The sequence below is a fragment of the Zalophus californianus genome, chromosome 17, assembly GCF_009762305.2.
Source record: "Zalophus californianus isolate mZalCal1 chromosome 17, mZalCal1.pri.v2, whole genome shotgun sequence".
Classification (NCBI taxonomy): Eukaryota; Metazoa; Chordata; class Mammalia; order Carnivora; family Otariidae; genus Zalophus; species Zalophus californianus.
The window spans coordinates 56,401,754-56,424,452 of record NC_045611.1 but is presented as its reverse complement, the minus strand read 5'-3'; the positions used below and the strand labels follow the sequence as shown (position 1 = coordinate 56,424,452).

The following is a 22,699-nucleotide window of genomic DNA, read 5'->3' as shown; positions in this document are numbered from 1 at the left end:
CTGAGGTCCTGGGGGTTAGGACCCCAACACAGACATTTGGGAGGGATGCAGTTCAACCCACAATGTTTGTGTCCTAAATTGCTGCATTTTCCTGTCACTCTCTGTGGGTTTCTTGACATGTGACTCCAGGGCTGCCAAGCAGCATGCCACAGGTTTCTGGAGAGCATGAGGGGGTCACTTTTCTCTACCCCGGGACGCACAATCACACCCAAACAGACTCCAAATAAAAGCTGTTAAGTTTCCAAACTTTTAATCCCAAACTGACCATAGCAAGGTCAGACCCAAAGATTTCCCCGCCCCCTCCCCTGTTTCCCCAAGGTTCAAATTAGTTGGAAGAAGTCACTCCCACAAGTGAACACATCCAGATCTGGGAAATGAATCGGTCCAACTCGCTCCCAAGACCGCCTGACCTCATCCCTCCACCCCACTCCCTAGTTACCCCATCAGGTCCCCCCCAGCCTTCCCTGGGGACCCTCGTTTGCAAAAAGCCTCTCCCCATCTTACCCCCAAGCATCCCAATTCAGCCACAGAGAAGAACATATTCAAAGAGGGAAAAGATGAGGCAGGTTTGTGCACACCATGTGTGCCCCACAGTTTCTCCAGGATGGCGTGGGGGGGGCAGATTTGGGGGCATAAAATGGGGAAAAGGAAAGGTTTAGAAGGAGTTTGCAGAAGGCACAGTGGTGGCTCTAGGCGGCCCTGTGCCCCTGCTTGGGGCAGAGGGAGCCCCAGGGCCAGGGAGGCAGGGTGAGCAGGAGAAAGCAGCCTCCCCCCAGCAGCAGAACCAGGCTGGCCCCCACACCACAGCCCAGGGACCAGGAGTATTCATAGGTGAGGGCGGGGGCCGGGGGAGGCTCAGGGCTGACTCTCTGCAGGAGGGCTTGCACGGAATACCGGAACACCTCCAGGCTGACCAGGAGCAGCAGACCTGTAGGGAGAGGACAGGCACTGTGCTCAGGCCCTGGGGGACCCAGGCCCAGGTCTGAGCATTGCCCTAACACACCCCATCTCGTGCTCGCTCAAACAGCAACCTGGGGGACCCTCAGCACCGCCCCACCCCATTCACCCAACAGCTCTTTACCAAACACCTACTACACAGCACGCACAGTTTGGGAAGCTGGAGGTAAAGAAGGAACACAACACAAACTGATAAGGACAGAGGGACAGAATGGTGGCCGCCGGGGGCTGAGGGACCAGGGGAATGTGGGCTGCTGCCTCACGGCGACAGAGTTTCAGCTGGGGAAACACGCAAGTGAAAAAGGGGTGGAGACGGATGACGGGGCTGGCTGCACCACAGTGTAAGCATACTTAATGCCACAGAACTGAACACAAAAATGGTTGAAATGGTCAAGTTTGTGTTATGTGCATTTTATAGGAAGAGAAAAAGCAGGGGTGCCTGGGTGGCTCAGTCAGTTAAGTGTCCGGCTTGATTTAAGCTCAGGTCATGATTTCAGGGTTGTGGATCAAGCCCCACGTTGGGCTCCACACTAGACATGGAGCGTGCTTAAGATTCTCTCTTTCGCTCTGCCCCTCCCCACTTCAAAGAAAGAAAGAAAGAAAGAAAGAAAGAAAGAAAGCAAGAAAGGAAGGAAGGAAGAAAGCAAGCAAGCAAGCAAGCAAACCCTGGAATCAAGAATAGCAAAAATCAGGGCGCCTGGGTGGCTCAGTCGGTTAAGCGGCTGCCTTCGGCTCAGGTCGTGATCCCAGGGTCCTGGGATCGAGCCCCACGTCCGGCTCCCTGCTCGGCGGAGAGCCTGCTTCTCCCTCTCCCTCTGCCTGCCACTCTGCCTGCTTGTGCTGTCTCTCTATCTGTCGAATAAATAAATAAAATCTTTTAAAAAAAAAGAATAGCAAAAATCAAATGAAGACTCCATTAAAAAAATATATTAAAAAAAATAAAAGGGGTGCCTGGCTGGCTCAGTTGGTAGAGCATGCAACTCTTGATCTCGGGGGCAGGGGGGAGGGGGTGTGATTTCAAGCCCCACCTTTGGGTGTAGAGCTTTGTTTGTTTCAAAAAAGCAAAACAAAACAAAAACAAACAAACAACAACAAAAAACTCCATCAAGGCTTTTGGAATGAGTGACGATGGAATCTGAAACAGTCCAACTCATAGAAGCACATTGTAGAACATGGTTGCCAAGGGCTGGGGGGAGGGGATGTGGGGAGATGTGGGGCAAAGGGCACAGAATTCAACTATGCAAGGCAAATGAGTTGTGGGGATCTGATGTACACCTGGGTGACTATAGTTAGCAACACTATCACACGCTCGAAATCTGCTAGGAGACTAGATCCTCAGAGTTCGCACCACACACACAAAGGTAGCCGTGTGGGGTGATAGATAATGTGAACTCGGCTGACTGTGGTGATCAATTCACGGTGTGCATGTATACCAACTCATCAAGTTGTGCACCTTAAAGATCTACAATTTCCACTCATCAATCATACCCCAGTAAAGTCCATTAATCATACCCCAATAAAGATGAGGGATCATAAAATGAAAAGAAAGGCAGTCAAGTTGCGATGCAGTTTGATTAAAAACAGCAATGGCAAGAAAAGAAGAAAGAACAAGACAGACAAAGACCCTAACCTCATGGAGCTTATATTCTACTGGGACAAGACAGGTGGTAAGCAAATAAACCAAGGCTTGCCAAAGTCAGATGCCTGCAGGAGGCGACAAGAGAAAGCATAAATCAACGAGGCAGGTGAGTGTGGTGGGAAATATGACGGAGAGTAGCCAAAACTCAGCTTCGGCCAACGGCAACCCTTCAGAAATGGGGACTTAAGTTGCCAGACCTTCTGATTTTTCAAGAATAGCTGGAATTTTTTAAATGATGACTATTTTTATGGAAATTTGCCCAATACCTTTAAATAGCTGCTCAGAGAAATCTTTAGGCACTGTCCATCAAAGTACATTTATGGGTCATTGTTAGCTGTGGGCTGCCAGGTTGTAACTTCCAAAGTAAACACATGAGAAGACAAGATTATTTCAGAGACTGATGTGTGCTGGGAAAGGAGATAAAAACAGGGTGATGGGAAGAGGAGCGACATCCAAGGGTGGAGCAGGGACTTTAAGATGATGTCACCAGGAAAAGCCGTTTGAGTAAGACCTGGAGAATGAAAAGAAGCCAGCCACGCAAGAAACTAAGTGATGGCTAATTCCAGCAGAGGGAACGGCTGGTGCAAAGGCCCTATGGTAGAATGAATACAGTGTGTTTGGGGGAAAGAAAGAAGGTTGGTGTGGTTGGAGCAAAGAGAGTGGGGAGGGGAGAGTGGTAGGTGATGGAAGTAGAGAGGCGAGCAGGGGTCAGATCATGTAGGACCATCTGATGGTCATCCATGAGTCCAACCTCAGTCCCAGACCCTCCTTCCTCCCGGCACTCTGCTTCCCCGTACGGTTTTTAATCAGGGGCCTGAAGAACGCAGCCAGGAATCTGTGTCCTGTGGGTCACTGGCTCCCCTCTGAGGCCCCACGCAGCTCAGCTTAGGGCACTGGAGGAGACGCTCTCCAGTCCCCTTTCTTCCTTTGCTAATTCATGCATCTTTCATTCATTCAATAGATCTTAACTGAGTTCTCGTTGTAAAATATATAAACAAGACTAACAAAGGCCCTGTCCTCCTGGAGTCCCATCCCAGAGGGAGAATTGGACAATAATCAGGTAAATGTATTGCTGTAGGCTGAATCGTGGCCCCCAAAAGTTCATGTGTTAGCATCCTGACCCTGTAGTTTCTCAGAATGTGACTATATTTGAAGATAGGGTCTTTAAAGCAATAATTAAATGTAAATGAGGCCAATAGGGCCCTAATCCAACATGGAGGGCAATATGGCTGGTGTCCTTACAAGAAGAGGTGGTCAGGACACACAGAGTGACGACCTCGTGAGGACACAAGAAGAGGCAATCTACAAGCCAAAGAGAGAGGCCTCGGAGGAAACCAGCCCTGCCTACACCTGGACCTCAGACTTCCAGCCTCTAGAACTGTGAGAAAATACATTTCTGTTCTTTAAGCCCCCTCCCCACCCCCAATCTATGGTACTTTGTTATGGCAGCCCAAGCAAATGAATACATACATAAATATATAATTTCGGGTAGTGATCGATTCTATGGGGGGGGGGGAAAGGCAAGGTAGGGACACAGCAGGTGATGGGTCTACTCTAGACAAGGTGGTCAACGGTGGTCTCTCTGAGGAGGTAATATTTGATCAGAAATTTAAATGATATGAAGAAATGAGACATAGGATGATCTAGTGGAAGAACATTCCAGGCTGAGGGGACAGCAGTGCAGAATGCTCTGAGGAGGCAATGAACGTGGAGTATCTGAGGAACAGCGGAGAAGCCAACGTGGCCAGAATGGAGGGAGCAAGTGGTAAGAGATGAAGTCCCACGTAGCCAGGAGCCAGGCCACATAAGACCCTGGAGCCATGTTATTCTAGTGGTAGTAATTTATTGTTAATCTATTGGCTTTTGAACCAGGCAGGGAACGGTTTAAAAATATGACTAACCCCAAAGCAAAGAGGTAGGATTTGGCCATGGGCTGTAGTCTGAGGACCCCTAGCCTTGACACACTAGCTTTGTGCCAAGAATCCAACCAGATGCTCTCATGTCTCATCTCTTCCCATTAGACCTAATGAGGTACATATTATTAACATCCCCACTTTATAGAGGAGAACATTAAAGCCTAGGGAAGTGGAGCTTGGGTTTGAGCACAGCCAGATCTACTCCGTTGACTGTTCTGTTAGGGACGTCACTGTACCGCCTCAAAAATCAAGCCTGACATCCCTTGTATGACCTAGAAGGGCCCATGTGATCTGGCCCCTGCCTACTTCTTCGGCCTCCTTTCAGCTGCTCTTCCCACCCTAGTAGAGAGTAGGACTTCTTTCAGCTTTTAGATGCACCAAATTCTTTCAAGCCTGGAGACCTATATGAATCCCTACTTACATTACACTTCTTCTGAGAAGCCTTCCCTGAGCACTGCCACTTAAGTCAACATCAGATTTCCCTATGATACATTTCCCTCTTACTCTTTTCACTTATAGCATTTATCATAGCTGAAATTATTTTTTGAAGATTTATTTGTCAGAGAGAGAGCACAAGCAGGGGGAGCTGCAGGCAGAGGGAGAAGCAGGCTCCCCACTGAGCAAGGAACCTGATGTGGGACTGGATCCCAGGACCCTGGGATCATGACCTGAGCCAAAGACAGATGCTTAGCTGGCTGAGCCACCCAGGCATCCCCACAGCTGGAATTATTAACATGTATTAATTTATACTAGTACTATCTGTCTGGCCAATTTCTATCTCTCTCAATAAACTATAAATCCATGAGGGCAGGAATCTTGTCTGTCTCAGATCTCTAAAACATGAACAAACACCTGACGTATATATTTTATGGAGAGAAACAACGTAACCCAAATATGTCCCTTTATCTAAGGAGACCTTAAAAACACAACCTGCCCAGTCCCTGCTACCCAGTATAACCAAAGTACTTACAGCATCAAATCCACGCCCTCGCTTTCATTTGGCTGTACAATTTGCAGAAAAATTTCATGCCTGAGACTTCCATAAAACACTTTTCTATCCACACCTTCATGGCACCCCCAGGAATAACCCAGGTATGAGTTCAGTAATAACAGTAGCACCAAATTCCTACCATGCTATAAATTCCACAAGAAGAGGGATCATCTTAATCTTATTCATCTTTCTATACCCAGTGGTACCTAGCACAGCATCTAGCACTTACTAAATATAAAAAAAATACTTGTTGAATAATTGGATGGATGAACAGATGGAAAAATAGAGAGATGGAGAGAGAGGGAAAAAGGAAAGGAGAATGGAAAAGGGAGAAGAGAAGAGAGTGGGAGGGAATTAATGAATGGGTGGATGGATTAATGGGATGGATGTTTAACAAATGGTTACTTGGATGAGTGAGTTCAGGGATATAAGAATACCTGAGCTCAGAGATTTAAAAAAAAAAAAAAAAAATCTGCCCAAGATCACATGTCTTCAGAAGTTGGGATTCCAACCCAGATCTTTTGAATCCCTGTTGATTTACTGGTCCATCTTTTATATCAGTGTCCTCCTCACTCTCCACGCTCCAACCACACTGGCTTTCTTTCAAGACCTTAAATTCACTGAACTCTGTCTAGCTTGGTTACTCATGAACGCCCTCTCTAACTCTCTGCTTCAAATCAAGTGCTCTCATTGTGCACTCTGATAGAATTCTACTTTTCCTTTTCCTTTAGAGCACACCTAGAAGTTTGTAACTGTGGGATGATCTGTGATATTTCTGGGTCCTTAACCAGATGATAATCTCCATAAGGGAAAGCACCTTTCTGTCTTGTACACTCTGATACTACATCTACATACATGTACAAACGTGTTGTGTACAATGTGTCTGTGTGTGTACCAATGAATAAAATGAACACATGAATTAATGAAAGAAAGGAAAGAAGATGACTGAATTTTCCTCCTTATTTAGGAAGATATCTAAGGCAACAAAATAATAAGAATCGGTCCTTATTATTTTCCATTCATATGTCCATGCTCTTGAAGACTCACTGCGTCTCTCTTATCTTGCGCCAGGCTCTACCTCACTTGTTAGTTAAGGCTACCATGTACATTTGTGCAAGATCTGGCCTGCTTTATGCTCTGATCTTCATTCTGTTCCTCAAGCTTGTTAAGTCTTTTACAGCCTCTGCACATGCTATTTCACCATCACCATCATCACCACCATCACCACCAACACTGCCAACATCGCCAACATCACTGTCACCACCATCATTGTCCCCATCACCACCACCACAAACATCACCACCACTGTCACCACCACACTTCGGATGACTCCTATTCATCCTTCAATTACCCACTTAAAATATCACCTTCTCTGAGTTTCTCTGACCCACCCACACTGCAATGCATACCCCTAATATGCTTTATCATAACTCTCATCACAATTATGGTTGAATTATTATATGTGTAATTACTGGTTACTAATTCTTTTTTTATATTTTATTTATTTATTTGACAGAGTGAGAGAGCACAAGCAGGGAGAGCAGCAGAGGGAGAGGGAGAAACAGGCTCCCCGGGGAGCAGGGAGCCCAATGTGGGGCTCAATCCCAGGACCCTGGGATCATGCCCTGAGCTGAAGGCAGATGCTTAACCAACTGAGCCACCCAGGCGCCCCTGGTTACTGTGTAATTCTGTCAGAATCTAGGCTCTGTGAGGAGCAGATACTATCTGTCTTGTTGTTAGTCTTATATCTCAAGCCCTTAGCACAGCGCATGGAACATAGCAGGTGCTCAGTAAATACACAAAGGATAAATAAATGAAGCTTATATAATTAATGACCTTTCTATCTACCTTAGAAAACATTTGATCCAACGAAGACTACATTAACAAGATGCAGCATTTTTTTGGACCATCAACTCCAAGAATGCAACAGTCCTTAAAGACCCCAGTTCCAAATCTAAAAGAGTGTTTGGAGACCTTCCAATTCCAGCTAATAACAGGGTTTAGAACTCCCACATTTGAGCCTACTACAGCCCTTGTGCTTCCCAGAATGCAACAGTGATTAGAGATGGCCTCCAACTTCCCAGCATGCAACAGTGCTTAAAGACTCCAGGTTGAAACTGGAGATGCAGCTCCCCGCAATTCCCAACGAACAACAGGGCTCAGAATTCTATGTTTAAGACTTCTATAGCCCTTGAGCTTCCTTCCATCACCAGCATACAACCCAGCATGCAACAATCCTTGGAGACCATTGGTCCAAATTTAAAATAGCGTTTGGAGACCCCTTCAATCCCTAGGCAACAACAAAGCTTGGAATTCTCCCATTTTTGAGCCCACTATAGCCCGTGGGTTTCCCTCAACTCCCAGCATGCAACAGTGCTTGGACACCCTACTTCCCAGCATGCAACGGCACCTGGAGATCCAACCTCCCAGCGTGCAACGGCGCCTGGAGATCCAACCTCCCAGCGTGCAACAGCGCCTGGAGATCCAACCTCCCAGCATGCAACAGTGCTTAGAGATCCAACCTCCCAGCATGCAGTTCCCTCCATCTCCAGGCTCCCAACCCTCACCTGAGAGGCCAAAGCAGACGGCTCCAACTCGGAGTAGGAAGTCTGCACCTTTGCTGAGCACCATGATGATACAGAGGCACCCCAAGGCCATGACTGCCAGGCCCAGCACTGCTATCACTGCAGCTGCCAGATTTACCTCTGCAAGGAGAGGAAAGGGAAGAAGCAGAGGACATGGGAAGTAGGAAGTACGAAGAACTCCCCTGTAGGGACCCAGAACCAGGAAGATGGAAGATTCAGAACTAGACAAGAATTTTCAGGTAGATCATCCGGTCCAATATTTTGCTTACACCGTTAAAGGAACTAAGACTCACAGAGGGTCAGTGATTTGCCTGAGGCCACAGAGCAAAGAGGAGACACTGCCAGGATTAGAAGGGAATGGGAACTGCCCAGCATTACTTAGGATCCGGTCCGTGTTTGCTTACAGGTGAAGCAGCTGAGGCAGTGGGCGTGTGGGTGACAACAGAGAAGGCGGGACGTTACAGTGGAACGGTCCAAGTCTGAATTGTCCCCAGCCACTTCCTCCCTGGAAGATTGTAGTGAAGTGACCAAACCTCTCTGAACCTCGGTTTCCTTCTCTAGAAAATCAGGATTGAAATCCCTATTTGATTGGGCTGTAGTGAGGATTAGAAATCGCTTATGTAAAGTGCCCAGTGAGTGCAGCGCCCGGGCACACAGCAGGTGTGCCGAACATGCGCATTGTGATTATTTAGTCTCCCCGAGAGGCACAGAGACTTGCGGGAGCTCACTGAGCACAAAGACAAGAGAGAAAGGAGGGAGACCAGTTTATTGTGTACCCGGGCACCACATTGTCTGTTTTAGCTGCATCGTCTCATTAAATCCTTGCAAAGACCAGATATGAGTCATGACACGATCACAATCCCTTTCCTGGTGGGGAGGGATACTGAGTGAGGTACAGGGGTGATGGAGGGGCTGTGGTCATAGCGGAAAGGGTAAAGTCCTAAGAGTCCCATTGTTCAGTATGGTTGCCACTAGCTATGTGTGGTCTTTTAATTTTAAATGGATTTAACTTAAAACAAAATTTAGGAGTGCCTGGGTGGCTCAGTTGGTTAAGCACCTGCCTTCTGCTCAGGTCATGATCCCGGGGTCCTGAGATCGAGTTCTGCATCAGGCTCCCTGCTCAGTGGGGAACCTGCTTCTCCCTCTCCCCTTGCTCCTCCCCCTTGCTCATGCTCTCTCTCTCTGTCAAATAAATAAATAAAATCGTAAAAAAAACACACAAAAACAAAACAAAACCACTAGCCACATTCCACGTGCTCAGCAGCCACACGGGGCCAGTGGCTACCATATTGGTCAGTAGAGACAGAGAGCATCTCCATTTCACGGAAGGTTCTATAGGAGAGCATTGCTTTAGAGTCAGGATTATTTGGGTTTGAACTCTGCCTCTGCCACTTCCCAGGAAAAGTAAATGTAAACATTCCTGGGCTTCCATTTTCTCATCTGGAAGATGAAGATAAAGCCGCTGCTCCACAGGGTCGTGCAAAGGACTGGAGTTCAAATAAATGAAACACTCGGCGCTTCGGCGCTGTGCTTCGCACGTGGCAGATGCGCATCTTTAAGATGTTAAAGTACTGTTCTCAGAAAGGGGCTGTGACTTGCCCAAAGCCACACAGCATGTGGCAAAGGCAGAGCTGGGGCAGAAGCATCAGGCAGGAGGCTTGGGAGAACCGCCTGTCCCCAAAGATGGGACCTCCCCAGGGCAAAGCAGAGAAGAAGACAATGCTATCAAGAACTCCTCTGGCATGATCAGCATAACTCCCCCCACCCCGTCTCCACCACCCCACCACGGGGTACAGTTCTCACCTTTCTTTGTAGTTCTCTGGAAGATGCGCGCATTCTCCCCCGTGGTAAAGAATTTAAAATAGGTACAGTTTGCTTCTGTGGGAGCAGGAGAGAGAAAGAGGTGGTGACATGGAAGTTGCCAGGGTAAGCGCAGGACTGGACATTTAACATCGCTCACAGCTGCCTAAAAACAGGACATCTGCATCCCTGACATACTCAGGAGACGAATGATGTTTAGAGAAGCAAAAACCACCTGCCATCACCCAGCTATACAGGAGCTGGGATTCCAGTCTGGAGCTCTGAGATCCAACTCTGTGGCCTTTGTAAGGGTTATTGACCTCTCTGGGGCCTCTGAATCTTTCTCTATAAAATGAGATAATAGTCTTGTTCCTGGCTCCATCATATGGGTTTGCTGAGGGTCAAGTGGGATTAGAAACAATGATCGCTTTATTCAACCAAGATACAGGGAACAGAAGGCTAACAGACTCGGAAAAGATTCTCATCTCAGAGAGAATTCCTAGCTAGAACACACAAAGAACTCCTGCAGGCCCGCAAGAAAAGAGAGGGAAACCAATTGAAAAATGGGCAAAGGACGGGAATAGTCAATTCACAGAAGAAGTCTGAATGACTCACAAGTATATGAAGAGATGCTCCACCTCACCAGGGATCACAGAAATGCAACTTAAATCAGCAGGGGAACGCCACTTTAGATCAATTAGATTGGCAAATATTAAAAGGATAATATCAAGCACTGGAAAGATAAGAGGAAACAGCTGGGAGTATAAACTAGTCTTTTTTGGAAAGCACTCTGACATACTTTATGAAGTGAAGTACGTTTATACCCTATAACCCAACAATTTCATCTCTGGGTATATATCCAGACAAAAACTAGGAGCAGGAGCATATATGTGGATGTTCTCTGCAACAATGTTTGTAATAACAGGGAGTCAGAATCAACCCAAGTATCCATCTCTAGGGGATCAAGTAAATGTGAGGGATGCCCTCTTGTGCAAATCTCCACAGCACAGAGTAGCCGTGAACTAGAACAACAAAGCAATATGGGGAAATCTGAGCAAGTGTTAAGAAAAAAAATATCATAAACAGGAAAAAATCCACAGCATGATATCATTTATGTAAATTAAAACAGGTGTAAAAGAATGCTACATATTTCCAAGTTAACAAATACATTCGTGGATGCATATCAAACACATTAAAGAGCTGAGTTAGAAAGGAACCAGGAGAATATCATGTAAAATAAAGCACAAGAAGGATCTTGGGAAGGCTGGTGACAATTGTGATATAAGCCAAAGAAGAGTCAGATTCATCCAACTTTGTGTACTTGAGGTCCAAGGAAACCTAAACTTTAAAAAGGCGGGGGGGGGGGGGGGGGAGGGCGCTTTCCAAACTGCATTTCAAAGCCAGCATTTCCCACAGAATTCACCTGGCCCCATGATTTCATTCTACAGATGGGGAAAGTGAGGCATGGGAAGGGGGAAGAGAGGTAGACAGTAAGAGGGGTACAAGAAGTAGGAGAGGGGCCGGCTGGTCTGGAGAAGGAGAAAGGAACCTTCCAAATTGAAGGAGGATTTGCAGAGACAAGAACTAAACTGCTGAGTCAGGTGAGGGTGGGGGAAGGAGAGGGGCAGGAGGGGTCCCATCAGAAGCAGTGGGACGGGAGTCCTTACCCCACAGCAGCAGCAATCCTGCAGCAGCAAGAAGTAAAGGATGCTTCATGCAGCAGAGCAAAGGGTGAGGATGCTATTTGTAGCAGTCAGTGGGGGACACATGGTCTTCATCCATGAGGGAAATGTGAAGTCCCATCTAGAGAGTAAGAAGGTGTGGTACATCTTTCTGAGAGAGTGTGGGGTGTCTGGCCTCCCGTTTGGGCTACCAATGATTGAAGACATCCTGTCTCTGACTCCAGATGGCATATCCCATTTGGAAAAGAGTATGATGGGTCACACACACCCTCTCCCCGTGCAGCCTAGGGAAATATGGGATATCCTTTGATGGGTAGGGCAATGTGTGGGATGTTTCAGAGATAATGGAAGTTGTGAGCTTCTGAAGGGTCAGGACTGGGGGATGATGGAGACGGTCCTGTGAGGAGGTTGAAGTCCTTTCTGAACAATAGCGGGGCATCAAGGGATGTGAGGAATCCTGCCTTATGCAGTGAGGTTGGGGCAGGGGACATCCCCTCCAGGGCAACGAGGACCTTTGGGACATCTTTGTGGGCTAGTGAGATGCAATATAGCGTAGTTGTTAAGAACAGAGACCACCAGCGTCCAAATCCCATATGACTAGCCTGGGTGCATAGATTAAGCCACTTAACCTTCCTCACTCCTCATTTCTAGCTTCTGTAAAAGGGAGATGATAATAACTATTCGGAAGCTTGCCATGAGGATACAAGGATTAATGAATTCATGCATGTGAAGTACTTCAAACAGAGCATGGGTACCACATAAGCATCTGAGCATATTACACAAGCATATGATTACCAGGGCATCCCATTCTGCAAAAGTCTGGGAACTTCCCGCTTGAGACTCTAAGTAGCAAAAACAATGAGCCCATCTGCAGAAGTGAAGTGTTTAATCCAGACTCTGAGTGGGTGGGAAACTCACACACCAAGGAGTGCTGGGCATCCCACTTTGCTATCAAGGATTTGGGACATCCTATTTGGGATCCCATGGATGTAAGATATCATATCTAGGTAAGTGAGGAGGGAAATCCCATCTGGAGCCCAGAGGGGTAGATGATCTTCTTTGAGGGGCACTGAGGTTATGGGACATCGGTTATGGGAAAGTAGAGTGCTGCAGATCTCATGTGGATGATCAAGCCTGTGACATCCCAGATGGACTGTGAGGGTTGTCAGATGTGGAGCCAGAGCCCATTCCCGCTCCCAGGGGGTATAGGATGTCTCACTGGTATACATCAAGGGCATGGCATGTCCTGTCAGGGAGAGTGTGAGGTATGGGATAGCTCTCTGGCATCGCCAGGGATGAAAGGCCATTCTTCGGGACAGGGAGGGCTGTGGGGCACAGGAAATGAAGAAGCATGTTTCCCTGAGGCACGAGGTCTCTGCTGGGATGTTGGGGGGTGTTTGGCGAGAGCTCTGCTTGGCGGAATCAGTGGGGAACGGGCACAAATTCCATTTTGGGGCTGGCATCAAAATGGTCTGTCTCCCAGGGCCTGCAGGATGGGAGTGTGGCCTGTCTCCAGTGTGGGGAAAGCAAGCTGACCCCAGGCACTCAAACTCTCTCTCCAGGGGCACAGGTTGTCTCAGTAAGTGCGGGTGCTTCTGGGGAATGCAGGCTGTTTGAGGTTACCAGCTGTGTATGAAGAACAGGCTGGGTCTCAGGACACAGGCTGCATGCAGAGGCACAAGATCTCTCTAGGGAACATGGGTTCTCTCTGGGATACAGGCTGGTCTGGGAGTACAGGCTGGTCTAGGGCTACAGGCTGGTCTGAGGGTACAGGCTGGTCTGGGGGTACAGGCTGGTCTAGGGCTACAGGCTGGTCTAGGGGTACAGGCTGGTCTAGGGCTACAGGCTGGTCTGGGGGTACAGGCTGGTCTGGGAGTACAGGCTGGTCTAGGGCTACAGGCTGGTCTGGAGGTACAGGCTGGTCTGAGGGTACAGGCTGGTCTGGGGGTACAGGCTGGTCTAGGGCTACAGGCTGGTCTGGGGGTACAGGCTGGTCTAGGGCTACAGGCTGGTCTAGGGATACAGGCTGGTCTGGGGGTACAGGCTGGTCTGAGAGTACAGGCTGGTCTGGGGGTACAGGCTGGTCTGGAGGTACAGGCTGGTCTGAGGGTACAGGCTGGTCTGAGAGTACAGGCTGGTCTGGGGGTACAGGCTGGTCTGGAGGTACAGGCTGGTCTGGGGGTACAGGCTGGTCTGGGGGTACAGGCTGGTCTGGAGGTACAGGCTGGTCTGAGGGTACAGGCTGGTCTGGGGGTACAGGCTGGTCTGAGAGTACAGGCTGGTCTGGGGGTACAGGCTGGTCTGGGGGTACAGGCTGGTCTGAGAGTACAGGCTGGTCTGGGGGTACAGGCTGGTCTGGAGGTACAGGCTGGTCTGGGGGTACAGGCTGGTCTGAGAGTACAGGCTGGTCTGGGGGTACAGGCTGGTCTGGAGGTACAGGCTGGTCTGGGGGTACAGGCTGGTCTGAGAGTACAGGCTGGTCTGAGAGTACAGGCTGGTCTGAGGGTACAGGCTGGTCTGGGGGTACAGGCTGGTCTGAGAGTACAGGCTGGTCTGGGGGTACAGGCTGGTCTGGAGGTACAGGCTGGTCTGGGGGTACAGGCTGGTCTGGAGGTACAGGCTGGTCTGGGGGTACAGGCTGGTCTGAGAGTACAGGCTGGTCTAGGGCTACAGGCTGGTCTGGAGGTACAGGCTGGTCTGAGGATACAGGCTGGTCTGGGGGTACAGGCTGGTCTGAGAGTACAGGCTGGTCTAGGGCTACAGGCTGGTCTGGGGGTACAGGCTGGTCTGGAGGTACAGGCTGGTCTGGGGGTACAGGCTGGTCTGAGAGTACAGGCTGGTCTAGGGCTACAGGCTGGTCTGGAGGTACAGGCTGGTCTGAGGGTACAGGCTGGTCTGGGGGTACAGGCTGGTCTGAGAGTACAGGCTGGTCTAGGGCTACAGGCTGGTCTGGGGGTACAGGTTGGTCTGGAGGTACAGGCTGGTCTGGAGGTACAGGCTGGTCTGAGGGTACAGGCTGGTCTAGGGCTACAGGCTGGTCTGGGGGTGCAGGCTGGTTGGCGGTAGGCTGGTCTAGGGCTACAGGCTGGTCTGGAGGTACAGGCTGGTCTAGGGCTACAGGCTGGTCTGGGGGTACAGGCTGGTCTGGGGGTAGGCTGGTCTAGGGCTACAGGCTGGTCTGGAGGTACAGGCTGGTATAGGGATACAGGCTGGTCTGGGGGTGCAGGCTGGTTGGCGGTAGGCTGGTCTAGGGCTACAGGCTGGTCTGGGGGTACAGGCTGGTCTGAGAGTACAGGCTGGTCTGGGGGTACAGGCTGGTCTAGGGCTACAGGCTGGTCTGGGGGTACAGGCTGGTCTAGGGCTACAGGCTGGTCTGGGGGTACAGGCTGGTCTGGGGGTACAGGCTGGTCTAGGGCTACAGGCTGGTCTAGGGCTACAGGCTGGTCTGGGGGTACAGGCTGGTCTAGGGCTACAGGCTGGTCTGGGGGTACAGGCTGGTCTAGGGCTACAGGCTGGTCTGGAGGTACAGGCTGGTCTAGGGATACAGGCTGGTCTGGGGGTACAGGCTGGTCTGGGGGTACAGGCTGGTCTAGGGGTACAGGCTGGTCTAGGGCTACAGGCTGGTCTGGGGGTACAGGCTGGTCTGAGTACAGGCTGGTCTGGGGGTACAGGCTGGTCTGGAGGTACAGGCTGGTCTAGGGGTACAGGCTGGTCTAGGGCTACAGGCTGGTCTGGAGGTACAGGCTGGTCTAGGGATACAGGCTGGTCTGGGGGTACAGGCTGGTCTGGGGGTACAGGCTGGTCTGGAGGTACAGGCTGGTCTGAGAGTACAGGCTGGTCTGGGGGTGCAGGCTGGTTGGCGGTAGGCTGGTCTGAGGGTACAGGCTGGTCTGGGGTACAGGCTGGTCTGGAGGTACAGGCTGGTCTGGGGGTACAGGCTGGTTGGCGGCAGGCTGGTCTAAGGGTATGAACTGGTTTTAGGGTACAGCCTACTCTGGGGGTAGGCAGGTTGGGGCACAGGACATAACTGGGACAGGCTGCTTCGGGGGTGGGTGGGTACAAGAAGGTCAGTTACAGGCTAGGCTGAAGTACAGTCTTTCTCTCTTCTCCCTCTCCCCTCTCCCCTACTCGCCCCCTTCCCCCAGTTCACGTCTGGGGCAAAGGTTATTCCAAGGAGCACAGGTTGGTGCGGGTATGGGCCGGTCCTGAGGGCGCAAGTTTCCTTCTTGGGGCTCAGGCTCCCTCTGGGGTATGGGTTCCGCTGCCCCCGACTACTCTCGCTACCTTGGGGTACAATCCCCGGCCTGGGGGCGTGGCCTCTCACCTCCAGGCAGCTCTGCGGGGCCGCAGGTGTCTCTGCCCGCGGGCACGTCGGCCTGCCACAGTCGCTTGGTGCACATCTTCCAGAGCCCCAGGTGGGCAGCATCGCAGATAGCGCTGCCATTGGTCTTGTAGGTGTTGAGCTCTACCCAGAACTCGGTGCCCACGGCCAGCACAGCGAGCGTGGAGCCCACGGCGCTCAGCAGGAGCCCCAGCTTGATTTTCCCCTCCAGCTCCGGCGTCAGCTGGTGCTGCCCCTGAGCCCGCCGCCGGCCCGCAGCCTCCCGCCGCCGCCGGTCCTCCTCTTGCATGAAAAAGTTGGACCACATCATCATCCTAGAGGCCGCAGCCGACGGGGCTCAGAACAGGTGCAAAGGACGCAGAGCTGGGGAGGGATTCTGAGGGTGGGCGGGGGGAGGGGAGCTCCTGGGGTCCCGAAGGAGGTGAGGGGCTCAGTTTGCACTGGATTCTGAGAAAGGAAGATGGGAATCTTCCCTGGAACCTCCAGTGGGGGAGTCGAGGTCGCCTCTGGAGCTTAAAAGAGAAAAAAAATAGAGCCTCCGGCCCCGGAAACCCTCTAAATTCCGAGGAGAGCCTGGGGAGGCCGCAAAAACTCTGCAAGGAAGGTGGGACCCAGAAGAAAAGCAAGGGACCCCCAAGGCCCAGAGCTAGAAGCTGGGTCTCTAGGAGGGAGACCTCAGGGCTCCAGAGGAAGGAGAACTGAGCACTGGCTGAGGCTCTGAGGGGCTGCTCTGGGTCCCCACTGGGGGGAATCACCAGAGGGAAACTGGGTGTCCTGGGGGGACAGGATCTGAGCACCCCACTAAGGCTCAGAGCTTGGGGTACCCAGGGAGGGTTGCTGAGGTCCTCTGAGTGTCTGAGAGGAGATGCCTCCTGGTTCCTTTTGGGCTCAGAGCCTGGGGAGAGAGAAGTTGGGTCCCCTCTGGGGTTCAGAAGAGATCAGAACTCCTGGGTCTCAGAAAGGCTGTAGGACCCCCAGCCTTCACAGAGGGGACAGTGGAGTCCTGGCTTGGCTTCAGGAAAAGGGGGTGGGTGTCTCCCTGGCCATTCAGAGAGATCAGAGAAAGTCTCCCTGGGTCTGAGAGAGGGGACTAGTGGCTCAGAGACACAGTGGGGTCCAGAGAAGGGGGCTAGGGGACGCCTCCAGGCTCAGAAGGGGACCCTGGGGTCCCTATCGGGGTCAGAGGGAGGTTCTGTGGTCCCCAGTGAGGCTCAGGAAACGGGGACGAAATCCCCCAGGATTCAAAGGACAACTGGGACCCGGGAGGGACTCTGCGTCCCTTTGGGATCACTTGGCTCCCCTTCCCCCGGGCTCCCAGGGCCTGCCGGGCCGGGACCGCTCCAGGCTCAGCTCCAGGCCAGCTGCCTCCCGCAGGCCTCCCACCCTGGTCTCCCGGGCAGGGCCCCCTCTCGCTCTCCTGCCTCCGCGCCGCGCCGGCCCCAGCTCCGCGACGCCTGCGAGCCGTCGGGTCCTGCACGCCGCCGCCCGCTCGGCCCGGACGCGCCGCTCCGCTCACTCCGGCCTCGCCCCACCCGCCTACCCCCGCGCCCTCCCAGGCTATTTCAGGCTCGACCCGTAAATAACACCCGCACCTGTCGCCCAGCGCCTGTTGCCATAGGAACCCCGGGTATTTTAAGGGGACGCGGCGGGGGGGGCGGGTAGGGAAGCTGCCCCGGGAGGAGGGCCTGGGGGCGGGGTCCTGACCCGGCCGGAGCCTGAGGGGGCTTTCATTTCCTTAAGGGGCAAGCGCCTGAGCCGAGGGTCCCATCTCCATGGTGGCAGAACCGGGGGTTAGGGCACCTGGATTTTTGGTCCGGAGCAGGCCTGGCTGGGAGCCTGAATTGCTAGGTCTGAGGGAGGAGGGACTGGGGGCCCTGACTCCTTGGTCTGAGGGAGGAGGCGCGCTGGGGTTCAGGACTCCTGGGTCTGAGGGAGGAGGCTGGGGGCCTGGGCTCCTGAGTCTGAGGGAGGAGGGGGCTGGGGGCCTGGACCCCTGGGTCTGAGGGAGGAGGGGGCTGGGGGCCTGGACCCCTGGGTCTGAGGGAGGAGGGGGCTGGGGGCTGGACCCCTGGGTCTGAGGGAGGAGGGGGCTGGGAGCCTGAACCCCTGGGTCTGAGGGAGGAGGGGCTGGGGGCGTGGACTCCTGGGTCTGAGGGAGGAGGGGCTGGGGGCGTGGACTCCTGGGTCTGAGGGAGGAGGGGCTGGGGGCGTGGACTCCTGGGTCTGAGGGAGGAGGGGCTGGGGGCGTGGACTCCTGGGTCTGAGGGAGGAGGGGGTGGGGCCAGGACTCCTGGGTCTGAGGGAGGAGGAGCTGGGAGGCTGAACCCCTGGGTCTGAGGGAGGAGGGGGCTGGGGGCCTGAACCCCTGTGTCTGAGGGAGGAGGGGGCTGGGAGCCTGAACCCCCGGGACAGAGGACTGAGCCCAGACCCCTGGGTCTTGGCGGACGCAAGCGCTCGTCTGGTGCTGGCGTCTTCAGCTCCCCAGGGGCGGTGGGGCAGGCCTCAGGGAGAGGCTGGGTGTCAGGGGTACTGGAACCAGAGCCACAGTCCTCGTCATCGAGTTTATTAGACGGGCGCCCCCAGGGGACCTTCCATGCAGTTTCAGCTCCCCGGGAGGCAGGGACGGAACGGCCATGTGGAATGGCAGCAGGGCCTGATCTTCACCCCGTCACCCCCTCCCTCAGCCCTGTGCAGACGGGCCAGGTGGGACCCACCTTGCACCACCTCCTTGTCCGTGGTTGGCTGCTCTGGAGCGCCCTGGCCCTGTCTGTCCACCCTGCTGTGGACGCGCACAGCGCCCTGGGCAGCTTGGCTTGCCTTGGAGCGCGAGTTGCTCTGGAATGTGACTCTGTGTGTCCAGCTGTCCCACCAGCCTGCGGCAGGGCCGGGGTACAGGAGGAACTCATCTTTGTCCTCAACACTGCCCAGGCCAGGACTGGGCACACAGGAGGCCTCGGGAGATGGGCATCAGGTGACTTAAAAGGATGGACGGATGGATGAAGTGAGATGTGACACACAGACATGTCCTCCCAAGCAAGGGGAAGGTGCCCCCATCAGGGCGCGACTCCCTCTGCGTTCTAACTGGCCTCACTACCAGCAGCTGTGAGACTGTGCAGCCAGGCTCCCGGAAGGCCTGGGACTCCTTCTTAAATGAGTGACGCCTGTTCTCTCCTTCCCCAGCCCTGACAGGACCCATAGGGGAACCAGAGCATTCTGAGCAGACACAGCCCCCCTGCAGCACCCTGCCTGTCCCCTGACTCCATGTTCCCCTCCTGGCCCGGGTCGCCCAGCGTTCTGCATCTCACCTGTGCTAAGTTACTTCAGAGTGCGTGGTTCTGTCTTCCCTCCCCTTGCTCTCTTTTCCCAGAAAGAGTATGGTCTTTCTTTGGTATGAAAGCTCTCGTTATTTTCATGCTAAAAAGATGGCTTGCCCCTTTTCTTTCTCCTTCCACACCAGCAGGGCTCTGGTCTCTACCCTTGCACTGAAATGACCCCTGTCCTCTGGCTCTTGGGCTCTCTCTGCAGTTCTCAGCCCTGCTGGCCACTTCCTCCTGGCCTCTGCCTACCCTGGGGTCACCCCCTGTGGCTCCCTTTGCTACATCCTCTTCTCCTGTGACACAGATGCCCCTGAGGCTCTAGCCAAGGTCACTTCTCTGTCGGCATTCTCCCTCTGGGTCACCCCGTCCAGCCCCGTGACTTTCAATGTCTCCTATATGCTGACGTTTCCAAAAACTTATATTTCCAGCCACGGCTTCTCTCCGAAGCTCACATATCCAACGGGTTACTGGATACCCTGACTTGGGTTTCTGGCAGGCATCTCCAACTTGACATGTCTGAAGGAGGACGCTTGGTCCCTCCCACCCAAATCCCAATTCCTTGTTCTGGGAGCCCCTTCCAGGCAACACACTGCCGCTCGGTGCTGCACAAGCCCGATTAAGAGTTCCTCTGTGTCCCTCTGGCTTCTCGCCCTGCGTCCTGCTACCTCCGCTCCCCTCACCGCCGCTGTAGGCTCTGCCTCTGAACTCCCAGACCCAGTCCTCCATCTCTCTCCAACCTCACTGACTCCACTCTGGTCCAGGCCACTGTCAGTCTTGACCGGACAAGGACAGCAGCCCCTAGCTCTTCGCCTCCACTCTTCACTCCTAATCTAGTCTCAGCACAACCATGCAGTTCTGTTATTTTGTTGTTGTCGAAAATAAAAAATATGTCATGCCTGTGCTCAAAACCCTCCACAATGGTCTCACATGAAGTCTAGAAAAATGCAAATTTCTTCCCAGGGGTACAGGATGGGCACCCAGCCTACGCTCTGACCTTGCCCCGACGTTGCTCACCCCTGTTAATCTGCCTGCCATGGGGCCTCCTCCCAAACCTGTGACTCCCGGAGCTTCTGGGCTGCCTTGGGTGGCCTGAATGCTTGTTCTGTCCCTCTCCTCGTGACACGTCCCGTATCTGTTCAGATGTCGACACTGCAGTGAGGTCTCCTCAGGGCACCTGGTCTGAAATCACCATCGCTGTCATCACGTCCTGCTTAGGGTTAAAGCACTTCTCAGTAACTGCAATGTTTATCGTTAGTCTCTCCTGGGGATCCAGGACAGCAGGACCTTGACCGTCCGCCCACCACAGTCCTTGGGCCTAGCCTGGGTCCAGAACAGGTTGGCACTCGATACTTCTTGCATACTAATCCTGAACACAAAAGAAGTGGGTCATTCCTATCCTGTCTGCTGTGCTTGCTTTCGAGTCCCCACGCTTGCTTCTGGGCAGATCTCTGGATCTTTCTCTGTGGTCCCACCTCTCCGTCTCTGGGTAATTTTGTGTGTCTCTGAGACGTCCCTCCTCCGACCTGTGCACTCTGCCCCTCTCCCTGTCCCCTCTGGGTCACCCTCAGTGTCTTCATTCCCCCCTCCCCCATCTCTCCACTCCTCCCCACCCCCCCTCTTTCTTGCTCTATACGGAGCCTTTGGACTCTAGAATCCACTTCCCCCAAACAGTTCCACCCCCTCCTCCACCAAAGAATCCCCGCTCCTACCCAACTTGTCTCTTCTCACTCTGCCTCTCCCTGCCCTGTCTCTCCATTTAGCTTCCCTACATTCCGTGCTCCTCTGTTTTGTAATCCTTCCCCCACATTTTCTATCCACTCTCCCTGAAACTGCCTCCAGGGAATTCCTCCTTGGTCCCCTGCCCTCCAGGCTCTCCCTGTTTCTAGTCCACCCACAGGGCCCCTGAGGGGAACTCCCAACACCCAGTCTGATTCCATCCCTCCTTCTGCTGCCTCACATAACCAGGACAGAGGCTGCCAAAGCCCCTGGCACCACCAATAACCACTTCCTCGTCATCTGCGTCCGGGGCTGTCTTCCCACCAGACTGGGAGCCCCAGAGGGCAGGGCAGGGTCTGGAGCATCTCCAAATCCCAGCATGTCAGGCACAGGGCCTGGCACACAGGCAATATTTACTGAGCAAATGAAGGGACATGCACTAAGCAACGTCCCCTCTGCATGCTCAGTGGCCTTCAAATCCGTCCTCCTCCACCCCCATGGCCCTTGCTCAGCTCACCTGACACCCTCTTCTCCCCTATCCCACAGCATCAGCCTCCTGTTCGCCACTTCCCCCGAGTGGCTCCTTCCAACACTCACATCTGGTCCTGGACTTCTGCTGCTCAAAACTCTCCTGTCTCTCCTCACTACCCTCAGAATAAAGCCCAAACTCCTCCTCCTGGAACTCCAGCACCTTTTAACTCTGGCTATCTAGCTGCTTCTCTGACCTGACCTCCCACCCCAACCCTGTCCTCCAGCGTCCCAGAACTTTGAACCCTGTCCCAAAGACAGCACACTATGTGACTCCCCCGGCCTTTGCCTGAGTCACTCTCTTCATCACTTGACAGGTTCCTACACATCCTTTTTAAACTTAGGCTGGGCATTAGGTTCTCCAGGAAGTTTCCCTGAGTACAGCCCACTGCTGGAGCTTGGTCACCGTGTTCTCTGTTCAAGGTGCCCATCACGGTCCCTGTCACAACACCCATCGCCCTGCTTAGATTACAGTTTTTGGCGACTCCTCCTCCACAGCAGGGGTAGGGTCTGTTTCATTTCGGGGGATCCTGATCCCAACACACTGCCTGGTATGTTAGCAGAGGCACAGAAATGTCAATGAGTGAATGGCTGAATTAATGAATGAATGAAACACAAATGTCTAAGTCCCACAAAGCTTCTCTTGCACACCAGACACCCTGCCTGTGCTTTAGGATTTTGTGATTACTTGCTTCCTCCCAGGAATGTGAGTTTCAAGGGCCAGTGCCTGTGTTTGATGCTGAATTTCAGCCTGCCTCTGCCTCACTCTCCTCTTTGATTTCCTGCCTCCCTTTTGTACCCTATTCACATTATGCTCCTGCTTAAAGCCATTCCATGGCTTCCTGCTGCCCTCAGAATGAAATCCAAACTCCTGACCTAACCTTACAAGTCCCTGGGCAGTCTGGCTGTCTACATCTCCAGCTTTGTCATGTCCCATCTGCACCAGGCTCACTACAGCTTAGCCCTCCTGGAAGCTCTTCCTGCCCCAGGGCCTTTGCATATGCTGCTCCCTGGCTGAGACACTTCCCCCAGCTTCACCGGCTGGTGTCTTGTCATCCTTTCAATGTCAGCTAAAATATTCCTTCCTTTTAAACTGGGTTACACCTCCCTAACAGAACATTTCAAAGCATTTCAGATTTCTCCTGTGTTCTAACTGTAACTTACTGTTTGTATATACAGTTCTTTGATTAATGTTTGTCTCTTGCACAAGCAGCAAACTCAGTGAG

At 52.7% G+C, this 22,699-nt stretch overlaps 1 protein-coding gene across 2 annotated transcripts; it reads right to left on the bottom strand.

Moving 5' to 3' along the window:
* Positions 1 to 264: 264 nt before the first annotated feature.
* CACNG6 (calcium voltage-gated channel auxiliary subunit gamma 6) lies at positions 265 to 16,405 on the bottom strand. Of its 2 annotated transcripts, XM_027618481.2 has the most exons (4): positions 15,895 to 16,405; positions 9,892 to 9,966; positions 8,071 to 8,208; positions 265 to 928 (listed from the first exon to the last, which is right to left on the bottom strand). In XM_027618481.2, exons 1-4 carry the CDS (start codon positions 16,223 to 16,225, stop codon positions 690 to 692), a joined length of 783 nt encoding a protein of 260 aa, XP_027474282.1. In that variant the 5' UTR covers positions 16,226 to 16,405; the 3' UTR covers positions 265 to 689. The 2 variants fall into 2 exon arrangements, with proteins under 2 accessions (XP_027474282.1, XP_027474283.1); XM_027618482.2 differs by lacking the exon at positions 8,071 to 8,208.
* Between the last annotated feature and the right edge of the window lie 6,294 nt (positions 16,406 to 22,699).

Coding starts and splice junctions, on each gene's coding strand:
- CACNG6 (XM_027618481.2), bottom strand. CDS start 16,225: ATGATGATGTGGTCCAACTTTTTCATGCAAGAGGAGGACCGGCGGCGG. Junction 8,209..9,891: donor CCAGAGAACTACAAAGAAAG/GTGAGAACTGTA, acceptor CTCTCCTTGCAG/AGGTAAATCTGGCAGCTGCA. Junction 929..8,070: donor CGTCTGCTTTGGCCTCTCAG/GTGAGGGTTGGG, acceptor CTCTCCCTACAG/GTCTGCTGCTCCTGGTCAGC.